The 18725-nt window shown below is 47.9% G+C and overlaps 2 protein-coding genes and 1 pseudogene across 4 annotated transcripts; 1 reads left to right on the forward strand and 2 right to left on the reverse strand.

The window, feature by feature from the left end:
- Positions 1-1938: 1938 nt before the first annotated feature.
- LOC120711120 (iron-phytosiderophore transporter yellow stripe 1-like) lies at positions 1939-5408 on the reverse strand. The gene is made up of 7 exons (XM_039996536.1): positions 4930-5408; positions 4650-4819; positions 4327-4424; positions 4072-4206; positions 3778-3967; positions 3349-3466; positions 1939-3238 (listed from the first exon to the last, which is right to left on the reverse strand). The coding sequence occupies exons 1-7, from the start codon at positions 5312-5314 to the stop codon at positions 2307-2309; spliced, it is 2028 nt and encodes a 675-aa protein (XP_039852470.1). The 5' UTR covers positions 5315-5408; the 3' UTR covers positions 1939-2306.
- A 1425-nt stretch (positions 5409-6833) lies between these two features.
- Positions 6834-11301, forward strand: LOC120655648 (annotated as a pseudogene). The gene is made up of 5 exons (XR_005667680.1): positions 6834-7163; positions 8677-8748; positions 10019-10639; positions 10734-10805; positions 10879-11301. The product of XR_005667680.1 is annotated as a poly(U)-specific endoribonuclease-B-like (transcript).
- A 3622-nt stretch (positions 11302-14923) lies between these two features.
- LOC120711127 (probable serine/threonine-protein kinase PBL19) lies at positions 14924-18237 on the reverse strand. 2 transcript variants are annotated; one of them, XM_039996553.1, is made up of 5 exons: positions 17375-18237; positions 16623-16883; positions 15860-15982; positions 15574-15738; positions 14924-15495 (listed from the first exon to the last, which is right to left on the reverse strand). In XM_039996553.1, the coding sequence occupies exons 1-5, from the start codon at positions 17813-17815 to the stop codon at positions 15184-15186; spliced, it is 1302 nt and encodes a 433-aa protein (XP_039852487.1). In that variant the 5' UTR covers positions 17816-18237; the 3' UTR covers positions 14924-15183. The 2 variants fall into 2 exon arrangements, with proteins under 2 accessions (XP_039852487.1, XP_039852481.1); XM_039996547.1 differs by having other exon boundaries at positions 14924-15738.
- Between the last annotated feature and the right edge of the window lie 488 nt (positions 18238-18725).

Genomic DNA, 18725 nt, shown 5'->3' on the forward strand with positions numbered 1-18725 from the left:
CTCAGGGCGAACGTCAGGCGGTGGGCGTTTTGTAATTTCTAGTAATGCCTAATGCGTGGACTCATGAAGCCTGAATGTAGTACTGGTAATGTGAAGACTGAAACATGTGACTTGCAATTGTTTTTTTTAGGGCCGTGACTTGCAATTGTTGGGGTAAGACTTGAATTGTTGAATTGTATTTATAATCTTAGTGAAATCTGCAATCTTAGTGAAACCTCCGTATCAAAGTGTAAGTTGTTTAGATTTGTCATAAATCAAACTTAGGTTGTGTTTAGTTGGTGAAAAGTTTGGATTTTGGTATTGTAGCACATTTCGTTGTTACTTGACAAATAATGTCCAATCATAGACTAATTAAGCTTAAAAGATTCATCTCGTGATAATCAGTTAGACTGTATAATTAGTTATTTTTTCAACTGCATCTAATGCTCTATGCATGTGTCCAAAAATTTAATGTGACGGGTACTGTAGGAAATTTTTTGAGAACTAAACAGGGCCTTATCTAATTTTAATCATATTTATAGAAAAATATTTTAACATCTACAATATCAAATAAATGTACTACCAAGATATATGGCATGATCTATTAGGGTTTAGGTATTATGACTTTTCATGTCTGCACGAGCTAGTTTTGCCCATGGGATATGCTAGAGATGATCTGATCATATCTGTATACACATTGTTGACTTTTTTTTCAACTCTAGAAATACTATTGACTAGTTTTGGGTTTTCTCAACATACCTCAAGTGTAGGTTGTGAAACTCAATCTAGGTCATCCATGAGACTTTTGGCGGTTAGGGAGGGCTTGCTGGCCTCCTTAGCTCTGGGGTTAAGTTGGTTTTGATAGAGGGAGGGTGCAAGCAACTCTCCTGCTTGTCTATGACTTAGGCCCTGTTTGGAGGAGCTTATCGGAGCTTTTGCATCTTCAGGAAGCTCCAAAAGCCAAAAGCTCCCCAAATAGGGTCATGGTTAGCTTCTCTGAAAAGCAGCTTTCTAGGAAGCAAGTGGAGCTTTTCTGAGTAGAGCTTTTAGAGAAGTTGCAGCTCCCTCAAACATGTCCTTAACCAAGATTCAAGGCAAGCAGAGCCAGAATGCTAATGTGGCGAGCCATCAAAAGGAATACTAGTTATGTTGCCTTTTTTTAATATGTCGCCGTTGCCATTGAAGCAAGAAAGAAATGGGAGGCTGCAACTATCAAGCCATGCTCCCGCACGGGTTAATTAGAGTTAATATAAAAATAAAGCTCATAGCTAATATTATAATTATCTATCTCACGTCCTCTTTCATCAATCAAATATTCTAACACATACGCTAAAATATATATATTTATCATTATCTAGTTGCAATAGATTCTATTTTGCATCATACCTCCATGTGTATTTGATATATATTTAATCGAATCATTTGTTTGTAAATTGTTATTCTTATATCCTCTATCATACATGGGTAGTAGTTTTATACAAATTATAGCATAAACAATATATTAGTAATGATAGAAATAGTAATTTTAAATTTTATATTGGTACACTTTAAAATTTTATTACAATTATTTAATTTAGATTCAAATTTGGAGATTACTTTAACTTTTAATAATGACGTAATTTGATAATTTATCAGCAAATTTAGGGGGTTACTTTATATTCTTTTATAATGACAGAGTTAGGGTAATTTAGATACGTATTTAGGGGTTTCTTAGTCTATTTTCATAATGGCAAATGTGGGTAATTTATTAGGAAAGATAATAGATATAATGACTATTATGCTTATTATGATTAGAGTTGCCAGATTGATTGTCAGATATTCCTTCTCTAGGATTTCTCTATTTTAAGTGTCTACCTAGAATTTTAGGTGGCTTCATGTGGAGACTTTTAAGCCTCCAATTAGTAATAGCAAGATATAAATCCTTTCAAGTAATATCATTCCACTGCCACAAGCTGCAAATGTTAAACATTTGATGCACTAAATCTTCTCCCGGCATATATGCACACAAACATGATTACAAAAGTACAAACGCGCGCGTGCACACCTAATCAATTAGCATAGAAGTGTTGGTTAGCCCTACTGCAATCGTCACCCCTTCAAGCACACTTACACAACTGCGAATAATGCACTGCAACACATCACGTCTAGAAATCTCGGGTTCTGTAGCTTCTGTAAAACAACGAATAACTGTAAATCAAAGAGACTTGACTTGAGAAATTTATTGCACCAATCACAAATCACCACTGACCCCTGGGCTCTATCTCCCAATAATTCTCCATACCCGGATTACTGCCCATTCTCCATTCCTGGATTGCTGCCCAATTTCTCTAGCTTCCAGGTGTGAACTTCATGCAGATTGGCGGCTTGATCTTGGCAAGGGCAAGAAGGGAGGACGGGAACGTCCATATGCCATCTCCACAGATCAGACCGGAGGCGACTGCAGGGACCATGAACGCCGCTTCCTTCCTGTTCATCTTCTCCCAGACAAACACGATCAGACTCCCGACGCACATGTCGATCGCGAAGCTCCCGCCCACAAGGAACGGCACCGCCATCGCCATCGGCAGGGGCACCAGCCTCCCGCACCTGCGCGGCAGGACGTCCCTCGCGACGCTGAGGACGAAGGCGAACGCGAAGAACCCAGCGGAGAGCGTCAGGCAGTGCTTGGGCAGCGCGGCGAAGCCCTCCACGCCGAGGATCGCCATGTTCCGGTAGATGAGCCCGTAGGGGGCCTTCCAGTAGCCGTCCGGGTTCCCGACGTCGAAGGCGTTGTAGAAGAGCAGGAACGTGAGCGGCGCGACGACGCAGCCCATGGCCGTCCCGACGAACTGCGCCGCGAGCAGGGACCGCGGCGAGGTCATGGTCAGGTGGCCCGTCTTGAAGTCGTGCATCAGGTCCGCGGAGGCCATCACCAGCTGCTTCACCAGCGTGCCACCGGCGAGCCCGGCGATGACGCCGCCGTCTGCGCCGGCCCAGGCGGCGAAGATGAAGAGCGCGATCTTGCCGTAGTTGTAGGCCATGTTGATGTCGGTGAGCCCCGTGCCGTAGGAATTGGCGAAGCCGAGAAGAGGGGCGAGGACGTAGGCCACGATGACGTAGTACCACTTGATCTGCCGGAACATGATTGGGATGGTGATCACCGCGATGACGCTGAGCCCTGCGTATCCGGAGTAAGCTGCCCAAGCGGAGAAAGAGCCCTCGTTGAAGACCTCGTCGCGTTGCAGATCGTCGAGCGGGACCGTTCCATCCCCATTTGCCACTGCTCGTTCGATCAAAATAACCGCGTTCATCAAGTCATTTTCAGAAGTGGTCGAAATGATGCGTGATTCGGGCACCGTGATCGAGTTTGCAGCTTTCTTGTTTCCTCACCTCTGTTGCTAGCACGTTTCCGGGTTAGTCGCTCATGGAGGCTCCTAGCGGTGACACCAAGGACTTTGAAGAAGTGGTACAGACCGTCTCCCATGATCAGAGCTATGCAGAGGAAGGCCTGGAAATGCAAAAAAGTTGACATCTATTTAGTGGCATAGAACATTATTTCAGTGTCTATGTAAAAAGAAGACAAATGACATAGGATGGAAACCCGACTCTAGAACTCGAACCTTGGTGGACAAGTTGCACCCACAACAAACTAACCCATCTGGCCATAGGCCAATTTCCAAAGTGCTTATAAAGCTAGACACTTTTATCCATCCGAATCGTTTTGGGTTCGGATATTTTTTCCGCCCACATGGAAAATTGGGGAACATGACCTCCAATATTCATTCAAAATTCAATAAACAACCAGCAAAAAGAAGAGACCTTGTAACCGTATAGGCTTTTCATGCTGCTTTCTGGTACGTTTGCAGGGTACCACTCCCCTTTCTGCTTGCTGATGAGTGGCCACAATATGCCCCATGACAAGATCGCACCAAGGAGGGTGGAGATGTTGACAAGGTGCGAACAAATCATCCCCGCACCAACGTATGTGAGACTAAAATCAAAGAAGAATCTGACACCAGAAAAAAAATCGAGGATTAATTAGATAGCGTCACGTGCTGCAACTGCAAATCGTGGAGATATCTGACGAACATTCAGCAAAGTGTTCATGCTTACGTTTGTTTCCAAGCCTTCAGACCAAATGTAGGGAACTGAACAAAACCGCAAACATCGCCACCTGTGTAGAACCACTGGAAAAAACTCCATACGAAGCTGAGCCCAAAATACTTGAGAAACCCACGGACTTGCATCCTGTCATTTGGGAAGAAAACTAGTTCATTCGGATCGGTCACTCATGAAGGGATGAATGAGCCAACGGCAGCCTGAAGATGAACCATAAGAGAAGAGAGGTGGGGGTGATGAAATCCATACTTTGCGTTCTTGTCTCCTTGCTTGCTGTGGAAACCGTTTATGAGAATAGCAGTTGCGGTTCCGCTCGGGTAAGTTAACTTGTAGTCAATGACCAAAACCTGAAGATGCCATGTAAAATGAGTGACACTACTGATGAACAACACTCACCCAAAACCCCCAAAAAAATCCGACAGATTTGTAAACATTGTAACTACCACCAGTTAAAAATTGATGGCTAAAATTTGACTTGTCTAAAGAGGCTTTCCCACTCGTTGGTCAAATCGCGATGGACTGATGGAGACGAATGGGGAATATACAGAGAGGAATTGAGTGAGCATTGGCACCTTTCTGAGGGGGATCAAGCTCAGGAGACCCGAGAAGCTGATTGCCGCCATGAATCCGGCCATCCAGCCGAACCCAGGGTCCTTGTAGCTCCCCGGCACGTTGGCCGGCGAGTTCCCGGCGAGCTCGTACGTCTTCTTGTCCAGGCCCAGCAGCGTGGAGCCGAACCCACCTGCAATAATCGCACGCGCGAGTCAGTCAACGATGCGTCCCGGCCGGAGAGGACGCGCCGCCGCGCGCTGAGCTGAGCAGAGCTGAGCGGAACAGAGCAGAGCAGCTGACCGCCGAACGCGATGGTGTAGCACGCGACGGCGCAGGTCTCGATGACGCAGTTCTCCTGGCGCGTGAAGGGGCGGTGCGCGACGCCGAGGCGCCGCAGCGCGCGCGTCCACCCGCGGAGCGCGAGGAAGGCGATGAGCGCCGCGGAGACGTTCAGCGTGGGCACCAGCCCCGTGGTGAGCGCGATCTTCATGACGATCACCGTGTACATGGATCCGATCAGCAGCGCCGCCACCATGCCGCGGAGGGTCACCTGCTCGCGCCACGGCAGCGCCTGCTCCTTCTCGGCCGCCGCCGCCGCCGCGGGGTCGGACTCCATGTCCTCGGGCCCCGGCTCGTGCTTCTCGATCTCGCCGCCGCCCCGCGCGCGGTCCGCGACGCCGTCCATGGCGGCGCTGCTGCTGCCTGCCTACCTCCTCGGCAGCGAAGCCACTAACCGAGTGGCCAGAGTGGGAGAGCAGAGGTTGATGTCAGTAGTAAGGGGGGGGGGGGGGGGGGGGGGGGGGGGGGGGGGTTAGCCCCAATGCGAATTGCAGTAACAGACGGATGAGCTTGCGATGCCAACAGTGACGGGCCCCCGCTTTATATAGAGAAATCTTTGCTAAAAATGTCAACTCATTTGAAAAAATTATTCCGAAATCATTTTTCTTATGTGATTTGTTACCTTTGATGAATATTTGATGAATGGTGCAAGCGAATGTTTCCTGCCCAGCACTCTTGTTCACGCTGGTCATATGGTCCGTACTCCGTACCACCACAAGATAATCAAATGGGCACTGTTCTTTGTATATCCCTATAATCTCAATTCATCTCACTTACAATACTATTCAAAATCCTGGAATTTCTTTGTCGCCGCATGCTATGAAATTTTCAAGTCGAGGTCCCTAAGGTGCTTGGTTTCCAGGAGCTTATTTTAAGCCCTGTCACATCAAATGTTTCGATGCTAATTAAAAAGACTAAACATAAAATAACTATGAAACTAATTGCATAAGCCTAGGTCTTATTCACGAGATGAATTTATTAAATATAATTAGATAATAATTAGCAATCAATTAGATTTATTAGATTCGTCTCACGAAAAAAATCTAGATGTAATGGAATTTACTTTATCGTTAATCTTATTTGAATATTTCTAATTAGCATTCAAATACCCGATGTGACAGGATTTAAAATAACCTCCATGGTAACCAAACAACCCTGACAGAGTTGTTAGGGGAAGAGTGGCAGCACTTTTCGCGCCGTCCTGTGTGCATAATAATTCATCTCTGAGACATTGATGGATCTGACATCTTTTGGTCGCGGAGATAATGATCTGACATCCCTGTTTAGTTATAAAAAAATTTCCTATAAATTTCTGTCACATCAAATCTTTTGACACATGCATGAAACATTAAATAAAATTAAAAATAATAACTATTTACGCAGTCTAACTGATTAGCACGACATGAATCTTTTAAGCTTAATTAGTTTATGATTGGACATTATTTGTCAAATAACAACGAAATGTGCTACAGTACCAAAATCAAAACTTTTTCACCAACTAAACACACTTGGGACGGAATAATGTGCAATTCCCGGTAGACGTAGTCCAGCAATTCATACAGTACTCTCTCTCTGAAGTCTGAACTCTGAAGAGGTTTGCTTGCTTAGACTGACCCCAACAGCGCGAGGCAAGAGCATTTTTGCCTCGCGCTGACCACTGTGCACGCTCGGTGCCTCCTCCAACAGAAGAGGCACCGCGCGATGCATTTTGCCGATGGAGGAGAGAAGGGATTCAAAAATATATTCCCTCTCTCCTCGAATGCATTCCGCGACGGCGGCGGCGTGGGGCCGGCGCGGGGCACGGCCGGCCGGCGGAGGAGGCGACGATTCGGCGACGCCGCCCCTTCTCCCTCCTTTGCTCTCCCATGCCGACGACAAGCCTCCAGTTCCCCTCCTCGTGCTCGGCTCCCCTCCTCGGGCCGGCGGCACGCAGGAGCTCCTCCTCCTCGCTCCTCCCTCCGCCGACGCCCCTCGCAGATCTGAGGCCGAGCTCGGCGGCCGCCGCGAGGGAGGGGCAGAGGGCCGGCGCGAGCTGGAGCAGAGCTCCGCCGCGGCCGGCGAGGGCCACCTATCCGCCGCGAGGGAGGAGCAGGGGAGAGGAGCTGGAGCCGGATCCGCGACGCTCCGCCCTCCCCACCCGCGGCCGCGCGCACCGGCTCAAGGAGGCGGCGGATGGGAGGCCTCGGCCATGGCAGGCGCGGAGGTGGAGTTGGCCGCCGCCGTGCTTGACCCCCGCTTGTAGGGGGAGGGAGAGAGAGCGGCCTTCGCGCCTGGCCGCCGCCGGCGTTCGATCCGCTCGAGCCCGACCGGCTCCGCCGCGCCTGGCCGCCGCCGGCGCCTGATCCGCTCGAGCTCGACCGGCTCTGGCGCGCGGGGCCGCCGCCGGCGTCCGATCCGCTCGAGCTCGGCCGGCTCCGGCGCGCGGGCCAGCGCCGCAGAGGCTGGCGAGCGCGGCGAGGGAGGCGCGCGAGCTAAGGGGCGAGGAGGAGGAAGGGCGGCGGGGGAGGAGGAGCAGAGGGAGGCGTCGGGGGAGGAGCAGAGGAAGCGGTGCGATCGAGGGAAGGGGCGGCGCCGGCGGCAGCTGGATTTGCATCCGCTCTGTTGGAGACAAGATTTTTTGATCGCGCGATACAAACACTGTAAACGAGGCAAAACGTCGAATGCCTCTCCTATTTTGCGTTGTGTTGTTGAAGTCAGCCTTAGGCTTGCTGCAACTGAAAACCTGCTTCAGAATCAGCAACAAGGGCCGCCATCCTAATTTGATACCAAAAACAAATATATCCCAGAATCGCAGAAAGTGAACCAGAGGCCGACGGGTTGCTTCTCCTGGTACGGCAAATCTTATCAGATCATCTATCTAAAGCAGAGCTTGGGAAGTTGGTGCAGTTTAATTTTTTTTTTCGGGGGATAAAATAGACTAGAGGAACGGGCCTACTTCATGCCGTTTTGCTACCAGCATCGCTGACTTTTTGAATGCCAATGCTGCAACAAGCCAATCAGTTGACTTCCAGCAAAAGAAATTGATATTATTTATTATGGAATCAAATCCTGAGGGGGAACAATGAAACACAGATATATAAAAAAATTTGACGTAACAGCCTAGTTGTCTTGCGCAATGCATAAAAGCCCAGAAGGACTTAGGGACATCCAGCCCAAGGCTCTGTTTGGTTCGTAGAACACCTAGTACTACAAAAACAATCTTGTATGTACGAAGTATTAAACGAAATTTATTTGCAAAATCTTTTCACGGATGGGTACAACTTTGCGTGACGAATCTAATGACGGTAATTAATCTATAATTGCCTACAGTAATGTTACAGTAGACATCCTCTAATCGTGCAGCCAAAGACCTCATTAAATTCGTCTCGCGGAGTAGCGTTCGGTTATGGAGTTAATTTTGCAAACTGACTTCATTTAATATTAATAATTAACGGTCAAAGTTGTATAGTACAACTAGTTGGGCCCAAATATCGCAACAGGGAGTAACAGCCCAATGATCCAGCGACCAGCCTAATGTGATTCGGGCCCAAAACACACGCGACGTGCGGGCCCGCACAGTGGACGGTTGACCAGAGACCTCCCTGGCTTTCGCGCGGTCGCGCCCGCCCTACTCCTCTCATCACTTCATCACTCATTGTTCGCTCACTATCACTTGGCCCTTATTATTTGTCATTAATTTAGTTATAGCTCCATGGTTTGAGATGTTAGAATGCACAAGAGAGAAACAGTGGAGGTTGGGTGACCGTGGGGGAAAGGAAGAATCACAGAAGATCACATCAGGTTAGCCTTCAATTTTTGTGAAGAACCGCTTCATGCCATTGGCAATTCCTTTCTCTCCTTTTCTCCTCCAAACATAAATTTACTGTAACTAATTGTTCGTAAGTATACTATATTTGAAAATTTGCATCTGAGTACTATAATTTCTCCTGTTTTTCTATATTGATTTTCTGTTGGTGCATCTCATCACATGTTGTTTGATTTTAATAAAGTACATTTCATATGCGCTCATAACATCCTCAGACCAATGCTACAGAGTTTGTCCTTCAATCTCATATATACCTTTTCGTATAGAAAACGTGTGGTTCTCTATGCAGTCAAACATTATTACTTTGATTGACTACTAGTATATAAAAAAAAAACTCGACCGGTGGGGGAAGAACCGCCCCCACGGCATTTCAATTAAGAAGGGACCGTATGACTCTGGCTGAGAAAACCCCTCGAACCCTGGCCCATGCCCATTGGGCCAAACCGAACTTGGGCCGGCAGAATCTGTAAACCAGGCCGGCGCATGTACCGTAGCCTGGGCCGGCGACACACACAGCCACAAGCCCGCGAGCAGAGCGAGGGGGGTGTTGTTTGGGTGCAATACCAGGGTTCGAACCCTGGTCGGTGGGCACGACCACAACCTGCTACACCACCGAGCTATTGCTTAGTTTGCATTGACTACCAATATCTCTATGAAGAATTATATCCACATGAAAAAATTATAGTTAACTTGTCCAAAGAAATGCTAACACAACAATAAAATTCAATTTTATTTTTAGGTCTTACAAGGAGGCAATAGAGAACTGCTAATCAAATTTGTGTTTTGTAATATGTTATCAATGCATGAAACACCACTTGTTTGTAACTGGATGGAATGATGGATTAGTGTTTCAAATATTTACGTTTCGACCACATATATGTATTTTCATTCTCATAATAGTGGTATAGCAGGAACTGGAAGCTGCATCCTATTTGAGAGTCTGATTATTATAGCTTTATTAAATTCTCACAGATATATTACAATAGAAATTACTAAGCGAAATTATATTTTTGGAGACCATGCCATGTACAAAACGATACTTGTTTGTAATCAGAGGGAATAGTGTTTTGACTATATTCATTTATCAACTAATTGTATGCATGTTTTATTCCAACTTCTCATTTTACCCATATAACATGGCCTGAAACTTGCATCCTGTGTTGAGAAATCTGAGTATGTGGTGGCTATAGTAATAGTTTCTAAACATTATTATTTTTTGTTAACTCTGAACTATTAACTGTGAAGCACTCTGAAGAATGGAAGGGGTATAAAAGACTACCATCTGAACAAGAATACTCTGAGGATGTCAGTCATATCCACCATGGCCTAAATGTTGAGCCTACCAGGGAAGAACTCGACAATCTATCAAAAGCGTGCTCCCGGCTATGGGAACTTGATCTAAACCGCCTCACTCCTGGCAAGGACTACACAATAGAGTGTGGTGAAGGGAAGAAGGTATATCATAAGGGTGATAAGGCATCTGAAAATCTGTTCAGCTAGCTGGAACACAGTATACTGAGGAGGCCTACATACTCCCGTTTCTGTGCACTCCTTGACAACTACAACCCCCACCAAGGATACAAAGAATCAGTCACCCAGCAGGACAAGCATGAAGAAGCTGCTTTTATCGAGGAGATATCTAGGAGTGCTCCCATCAAGTACTTGCACCGGTATTTGGTGATGAAGGAATCTATGTCTCAGGACTATGAGGACTTAAAGAAAGTGATGACATCCCTGTGGTTTGATTTGTGTGGAAGAGGGGGCTGCTCTAGTAGCTCTTCTGCCTTTGAACATGTGTTTGTTGGAGAGATCAAGGGGCAGAAGCATGGTGAGGATGAAGTGTCAGGCTTTCACAACTGGATTCAGGCAAGTCCTTGACTTCTCTTAGTGCCGCAGCATCATAATTTTGTTGTTTTCATATTTGAAAGTGATTGTGATGGTCCTGTTGACTAATATGCAGTTTTACCTTGAAGAATCCAATGGTAATGTTGACTACCAAGGGTACATATTCCCAAGGAGGCGTGGGGAGCTGGTGAGTATCATCCTAACATACTTGTGGTATGCATATATTATAAGGGAGCTAAACTTTTTAGTTTATTCTGCAGCCAGACTCTGAAACACAGCTGCTCACCATTCAATTTGAGTGGCATGGTGTGTTAAAATCTGTTTCCAGCACATTGATTGGTGTCAGTCCCGAGTTTGAAATTGCACTCTACACTCTCTGCTTCTTTGCTAGAGGGGAAGATAATCATGTAGATATTGGCCCATATTCGGTGAATATCAAGTGCTACAGGTTGGGGGATAACAAGATTGGTTCAGCTTTCCCAATTGCAGAAAACTGATTCTGGTGGCCATGTACGGAAAGGTCAGTTAGGTTTCAGTCTGTTTCTATCAGCAAAAATAAATTGTATTGCTCAAGAACTTGTGGCTTTATTGTAATATGTATTGTATGATGTAACTCTTGATCAAGATATACCTATATAAGTTAAAATAGTTGTTTTCCTCACATGTGGAAATCGAAGAAATCAAATGTACATGGTTTTATTCTCTTCTTATCCTTCCTTTGGGAACTTGGATGGAGTTGAGCTTCAACCTTCCAATTTTCCAAATGGGTCAAAACTGTGAAGTATATTTCACCACATTAAAGTTTAAACTAACATCATATTAATTGTGGATCAGCGCTATAGGAATTATATTTTGCACGTCTGATTCTACCAAGAACTGTCACTAGTAATAAATGGTAGTACATACATGTAGTAATTAATGATACATATTCAGCCCTTATCATTTACGTTATTTTTTCTCGAACACGCAGGAGAACTGCGCATCGTTGTATTAATAGATAGAAAGATCGGTCCAAGTTACAATGCCGAATCCACGGCCTGGGATAGTTTTTTTATTACAAACGCGCCTAATAAAAGGTAAACAGCCACACCCACAACCCTGCAGCACCCCAGCTATGGCAGCAGCTCCCCCAGCGCCTTTGCCCCTGCCAGCTTCCACAAGTTTGCCTGCTCGTTTATCTCCTGCAGCATGAGACAGGCGTCCGGGTGGCAACCATAAAAAATGCAGCGGTTGCGCATCTTCCAGATCGACCAAGCTGTTAGGATCACCAGGGAATTCACCCCCTTTCTAGTGGCCTTCGGCGCCCTTCGTGCAGCCCATCTCCACCAATCCTTGAAGGTGTCAAACTCCAAAGTAGGGGTCAGGTGCTGTAGTCCTACCCTTCCAAGAACGGTCGTCCAAACCTGTCTTGCAAAAACACAAGACGTGAGAATGTGTTGGACTGTCTCATCCTCTTGGTCGCAGAGGGGGCACTTGTCTGGGTGTTGAAGTCCCCGATGGGCCAACCGATCCGCCATCCAGCACCTGTTGAGAATGGCCAGCCAGAGGAACATCTTGCACCGAAGAGGCGCCCAAGACTTCCATAGGTGCTTGTACGGTTCAAATCCAGATGAGCCCACAAAGAACCTGGCGTACGCTGATCGAGCGGAGTAAGTACCCGAGCTCTCAGGTGTCCAAAGATGTTGGTCCGGTTGGTTCTCGAGCAACTGGACATTCTCCAGAGCATCCCAAAGCTCCAGATAGTCCACGATTGCCGGCACCGACAGCCCTCCTGCAATGTCGCCCACCCAACTTAACTCTTGCAAGGCCTCATGAACAGTCCTCCGAAACTGCGCCCTCTTGTTCACAAAGGGGACCAGAGCCGGAGCAAGGTCCTTGATGGACTTGCCGTGCAGCCAACGATCTTTCCAGAAGAGGGCTGTTCTTCCATCTCCCACCAAGGATGAAACCGAAATGGCGAACATGGCTGTGACGTTGGGGTGCACCCTGATGTTAAATGCAGCCCATGGTCGCCCCGGATCCGTCTTACTAAGCCAAAGCCAACGCATCCGGAGTGCCCACCCGAGGATCTCGAGGTTATGGATACCCAACCCTCCAAGCTCTTCCGGGAGGCACGCTCGCTCCCACGCCACAGGACAGTGTCCACCATTCACCAGTCGGCGCCCCTTCCAGAGGAAGGCCCGACGTAGCTTGTCAATGGCACGAAGAAGCCATTTAGGCACGTTCAGCGCAATGAGCAAATAGACCGGGACCGCTGTTAGCACAGCCTTCACCAGAACCGCACGCCCCGCAGTGGACATCAGTGCTGCCTTCCAGCCCGGGAGCATGTCGGCGATCTTATCGACAATAGGCTGGAGATCTGCTTTGGTAAGCTTCCGGATAGAGAGTGGCAGGCCCAGGTATTTGCAAGGGAAGTCAATCACCTCGTAGGGCATGGCTCTCGAGACGACCTCAAGCTGCTCGGTGGCGCAGCGGATTGGTACGATGGAGCTCTTTTGCATGTTTGTGCGAAGCCCGCTCGCCTCTCCGAAGAGTCGCAGGATCTCCTTGGTGGTGGACAGATCTTCAGGAGTGGGGCGGATAAAGAGAGCCACGTCATCCGCGTACAGCGAGACACGGTGCTTCACCCGATGGGTAGCCAAAGGCTGGAGAAGCGCCTCCTCGTTGGCCTTCCCAATAAGGGCGTTCAGCACATCCATGACGAGTATGAAGAGCATGGGCGACAACGGATCCCCCTGGCGAAGCCCCCGTTGGTGAGCAATCCATTGCCCCGGTTGCCCGTTAAGCAACACCCGGGTAGAAGACGAACGCAGCAGGCAGCAAATGATCTCTCTCCAGCGCCTCTCGAACCCTAAATGGGCCAAGACCTCGAGAAGGAACGGCCAAGAGACCGAGTCGAATGCCTTCGTGATGTCCAACTTGAGAAGAAGGCGCGGTTCCCTCCGGTTATGCAAGAACCTGGCCATCTGCTGCACAAGGAGGAAGTTGTCGTGGATGCACCTCCCCGGACGAACGCGCTCTGGTTAGTCGAAACCAAAGAATCCAGCCTCGGGGCCAAACGATTGGCTAGGATCTTGGTCACCAGCTTGGCAAAGCTGTGCACGAGACTGATCGGGCGAAAGTCCTTCACCTCGATCGCATCCGACTTCTTCGGGATGAGGATAAGGAATGCCGAGTTGAGGAGGTGCAACTTCCTCCCCTCCCCCTCCTGGATCACCCGCAGCGCCATCATGATGTCATCCTTAATCACCGGCCAGCATTCCTTGTAGAAATGGCCAGTGAAACCATCCGGCCCCGGCGCCTTGTCGGACGGCAGCGTCTTGATGGCCGCCCATACCTCCTCCTCAGTGAACGGCAAGTCAAGGGAGGACAGGTCATGGGAGGGAAGGCCAAGGGCACTCATCTCTACCGCGGTGGTTCGCGGTGCATGAGTCCTTAGGAGACCGTTGTAGAAGTCCCATACCGCCTGCTCCTTCTCCTCTTGGGAGAAAACCATATTGCCATCCACCTGCAGTTTGGCAATGAAGTTCTTCCTCTTCCTGAAGCGGGCATGCGAATGGAAGTAGGCCGTGTTGGCATCACCCTCCTGGATCCAACTGATGGAGCTACGCACGCGCGCAATAGTGCGCTGAAGGGAAGCGAGTGTCAAGCAGTGTTGCTTGAGGCGCCTACGCAACTAAGCTTCCAGATCCGAGAGCGTTCTGAAATCTTGAGCAATATCCAGTTGGTGGAGTAACTCCCTGGCCTGGTGCAGTTGGGAGTTGACATTGCCCACCTTCTTCTGGCTCCACGACTGAAGGGCAATAGTGAGCCCTTTGAACTTCGCTGCAAGCCGCTCAAACGGGCAAATCCCGGGGACCGGAGATGCCCAGGCGTTAGCAACGACCTCCTGAAAGCCGTCTAGGGAAGGCCAGAAGTTTTCGAAGTGGAAGCATCCTCGACCACGCACATTGTCGCGCAGGCCGAGGACCAGGGGGCAGTGGTCGGAAATTCCCGCCGCCGTGCTCTGGAGCAAAGAATCTGGGAACAGCTGCTCCCAGGACGAAGAGCATAGCACCCGGTCGAGGCGGACCAACGTAGGAGAGTCTCGCTCGTTGGACCAAGTGAAGCGGCGTCCGAGCAATTCCAGTTCCTGCAATTCCAGTTAGCAATAAAAAGTAAATACTATGGTCTTCACTCTACAAGCTGAGAATGCAATAAAAAATAGTGCACATAATACAGTCCATACCTAAAACAGAGTGCCTTAAAAGTATAGTTAGCGACTATAGAATTATTAGTCAATAACAAAAAGTGAAGTCGAGCATGGACAGGAAAAATTTGGCAGCTTTTACAAGGTTTAAAGTTGCAGTCAAACATAGAGAATCCTTAAGGCAAAGAAAGCTTTACAATAGAAAACCTCTAGTCTCACACCCATCCTACTTATAGAAAGTACTGATCAGAAGGAAAAAAAATAATGTTTGATTATCTATAGATGTACACTGACAAAGGGAAAACGTCACCAACGAGCCTATCTTCATAACCACATAAGAAAGTACAGAGTCAAAAGAGAAGATCACAACTGAAGATTATGTAGGAGTTGGAACAGTGGCAGTCCTCATGAGCATGAATCTCGCCTTCGCAATGCTGTTTGCATTCTCACCTAGGGCAGCCAGATGAAGCATCCGCCGCCTTGCTGATGCCACGGCAACATCCTCTGTTGTTGGTTTCCCCGATACCTCATCAGGTGGTGAAGTCTCACCTGAAGCCCCTGCATCCCCATCTAACTCCTTGTGCTGCATTGCTTGCTTCAGGCTCTTGACCACTTCTCTCATTGTTGGACGGTCCCTTCGATGCTTTGCAAGACAACTATTGGCCAACGTGGCAACTTTTCTAGCGCCCTGCTTAGAGTAATGGCCATCAAGCCTTGTGTCTATAATCTTGCTGAATTGCTTACTTTCGACAGGATACTGCCTCACCCATTCAAGAAGTTTCTGCTCATTCTTAGGACGATTCCTCTCCATTGAGCGCCGTCCAGTGAGGATCTCATATAGAACTACCCCAAAGCTCCAAACGTCACTCTTTGTAGTGAGATGGCCTGTCTCAATATAATCTGGAGCCGCATAGCCCAACGTCCCCATAACCTGATTGCGAATTGTTCTCAATGAGATATAGAATCAAAGTTCAATGGGGAAAATTCTGTAAGATGGACATGCATGAGGGAAGTTAAATCATCTTGATCTATGGAGTAAAATCAACACATACCGCTGTAGAGACGTGAGTATGATCAGCAGATGGCCCTTCCCTTGCCAATCCAAAATCTGAAAGTTTTCCTCTAAACTTCTCATCAAGCAGGACATTGGAAGCTTTGAAGTCACGATATATGACCTGCAATTAATTTTTCTTGATTTTCAGTGCCCAAAAACAAGACATCTCATTCTTTTTCCGGCTACGAAATCGAATCATATTCATATTAACAAATCGGTACACAAGGGAAGAGGCACAGTTCCTTGTGAACACGTCTGTAAGCAAGAAATGGTATTTACATCACATTGTTCCTCCTAACCATTGTCCATTCAACCAACATGATCACTCATCCAAGAATATGGACAACAACATAGTCCTAAGTTTCAGAACACGAAAACAGATAGCTGCACAGATATTTCAGTTTTCAAGAGTAATTGGAGAAACAAAGACTGAGTAATGTATTAATGTGAAAGCCCAAGTTCTGACCTGATTGATGCTAGATCTATTGTAAATCTTCAGTGATTCAGTTCGGATTACCTCAATCAGCATTTTCAGAAATGATTCAGTATGGATTACAACACTTCAGCATTTTGGATAGGATAGGATATGATACTACAAAAAAATTGCGCATATAAAACTTGCTGTGACATGCAAATCAATTATTAGTTCATTTTATACTACATGCTTGACCCAATCCAATACTCTTAAAGAAAAAAGTTGTTTGGTATGGTTCACAAAATAACTGTATTTATTTGTGGAATGCCAACTGTCAAGCTGATACCTGAACTTCCAATCCCTCGTGGAGGTACATCAGTCCCTCAGCAGCATCGAGTGCTATTTCCAACCTGATGTCCCAAGGGAGGACAGGGTATGCTTTATTGAACAGATGATCACCCAAGGTCTTGTTCGACATGAACTCATAGACCAGCAGCCTCTGAGGGCCTCTTTCACTTTGCGCGGCGCAGTACCCGATGAGCTTGACGAGATTTGGGTGCTCAACAACCCCCAGAAAATGAACTTCTGCCAACCATTGCTTGTGGCCCTGATCAAGTTAGGAGTAGGAAACAAAATAATTTACTCAAATGCTGAAACTCTGAAACAATCCTAGCAATGCACAAGTCAATCCACATCCACTGATGTACATTAGTCGTTTGGAGAACATGTGACTACTTGCTTCGTTACAGAGTGCAGATATGCCAAAATGGAAAATAATTTTGAAGTTCTGAAATGAAATACTAACATTACTGTGCTTATCATACATGTTAGTATGCTGTTTTAGTGGATAGCATGGCACTGTAAGGCTTGCAGCCGTTAGTGTAATATAAACTACAGAATCATGTAAGCTATGCTTCGATTCAGGAACCAGAACACAGAGTCTCACTTGTAATTCTAGGTAACCACAGTATCACAGAGAGATTTATGTGAATGGCAAGCACCAAGCATTAGACTGTAAATTAACTGCTGATGAATTCATGATGAACCAAGAGTCCAAGACAAGGTGATACGACGAGCCAAGAAAACACAGATGGGCACCTGATGACCTTTGGGATTGAGCTTCTTGATGGCGACCAGCGTGCCGCCCGCGGGCCCGCCCGGCAGCCGGATGACGCCCTTGTAGACGCTCCCGAAGCCGCCCTCGCCGAGCTTGAGCAGCCGGCTGAAATCGCTGGTAGCGGCCCGGAGCTCCCGGAACCTGAACTCGCGGAGGCTGTTGGCGCCCCTCTCCTCGTACAGCTCCGGGATGCTCCGCGCCGACGACTTGCTCGCCGCGGCCCGCACCGCGGCGCCGGAGTCCTCGGACAGGCTCGTGCCGACGGCCGACGACGCCGTGGAGAAGGACAGGTTGGAGCACGCTCCCCTGGAGGGGAACGAGGCGGGCGCCGGGGACGCCGGCGCCGCGGGCCGCTCCCGCCTCTTCCCGCCCGCGCCCTTCCTGACCTTGCTGCTTAAGCAGCGGAAGCGGAAGCAGGCCATCGCTTGGAGCAAAAGGAGGCGGCGGGGCTCAGCTCGCGGTGGCTTGCCGCCTCGCCTTCACCATCGCCTCCACCACAGAGCTCAAAATTGAGACGGCAACGAGCAGCACAAGCTCCTGAAATCAAAGCCGATCAAAGGCAACAAGATTTTGAGACATAAAACATTCTTGGTTGGCGGCGCAGCGAGTGGAGAACTGCGTCTGCATCGGGAAGCAGCACGAGCCCGGGGAAGCCGTCAAAAGATTGGTGTGCAGAATCGTTTGACGGCAGCTAGGCCAAGGTGAATAGGATTCGGGAAGCTGGGAAACACAGAGGAATTCACCCACGCTTCTTTGCTGTCCTAGGCGGCTAGGCACAAGCAGCAATGAAGCCGAGAGGGACGGAGGTGCCGAGGTGGTTGGAACTTGGAAGTATCGATCACGCGCGTAAGCTTGTGCCGAAGTGATAAAGAAAACCGAGGAGTCAAACCGAAGGTACTCTGAGAGCGATGGCCGAGGTGATTGGTGGGGGTGGGGGTGCAACTGCAAACCTTTTGATCTCTTCTATAGTCAACGTGGTAAACGGTCGTCTTATCCAATCTCTAGTATCAAATTGTCATCCAATCAGTAATATATCTCTTTTTTTTGAAGCATGCGGCGAAAGTTTTGCTTTTTTGAAGCATGCGGCGAAAGTTTTGCTGGCCATGTATTGATTGAGAAGGAAAACGGTGAGAAATTTGACTATTTTGCAAATAAATTTCACACAGTTGTATAGACAAACTCTCTTCAGCTCACACACACTCATTTTGGCACTTTACATGTTGAGGTTGTACATACATGTAGATTTTTTCTTAGACATGCTACGAAGTACTACTACCTCCAGTCAGTCAGAGAATCAAAAGTAAACTACATGCCGGTCTACTGGAGGGAGCG

The sequence above is a fragment of the Panicum virgatum genome, chromosome 1K (genome assembly GCF_016808335.1).
Source record: "Panicum virgatum strain AP13 chromosome 1K, P.virgatum_v5, whole genome shotgun sequence".
Classification (NCBI taxonomy): Eukaryota; Viridiplantae; Streptophyta; class Magnoliopsida; order Poales; family Poaceae; genus Panicum; species Panicum virgatum.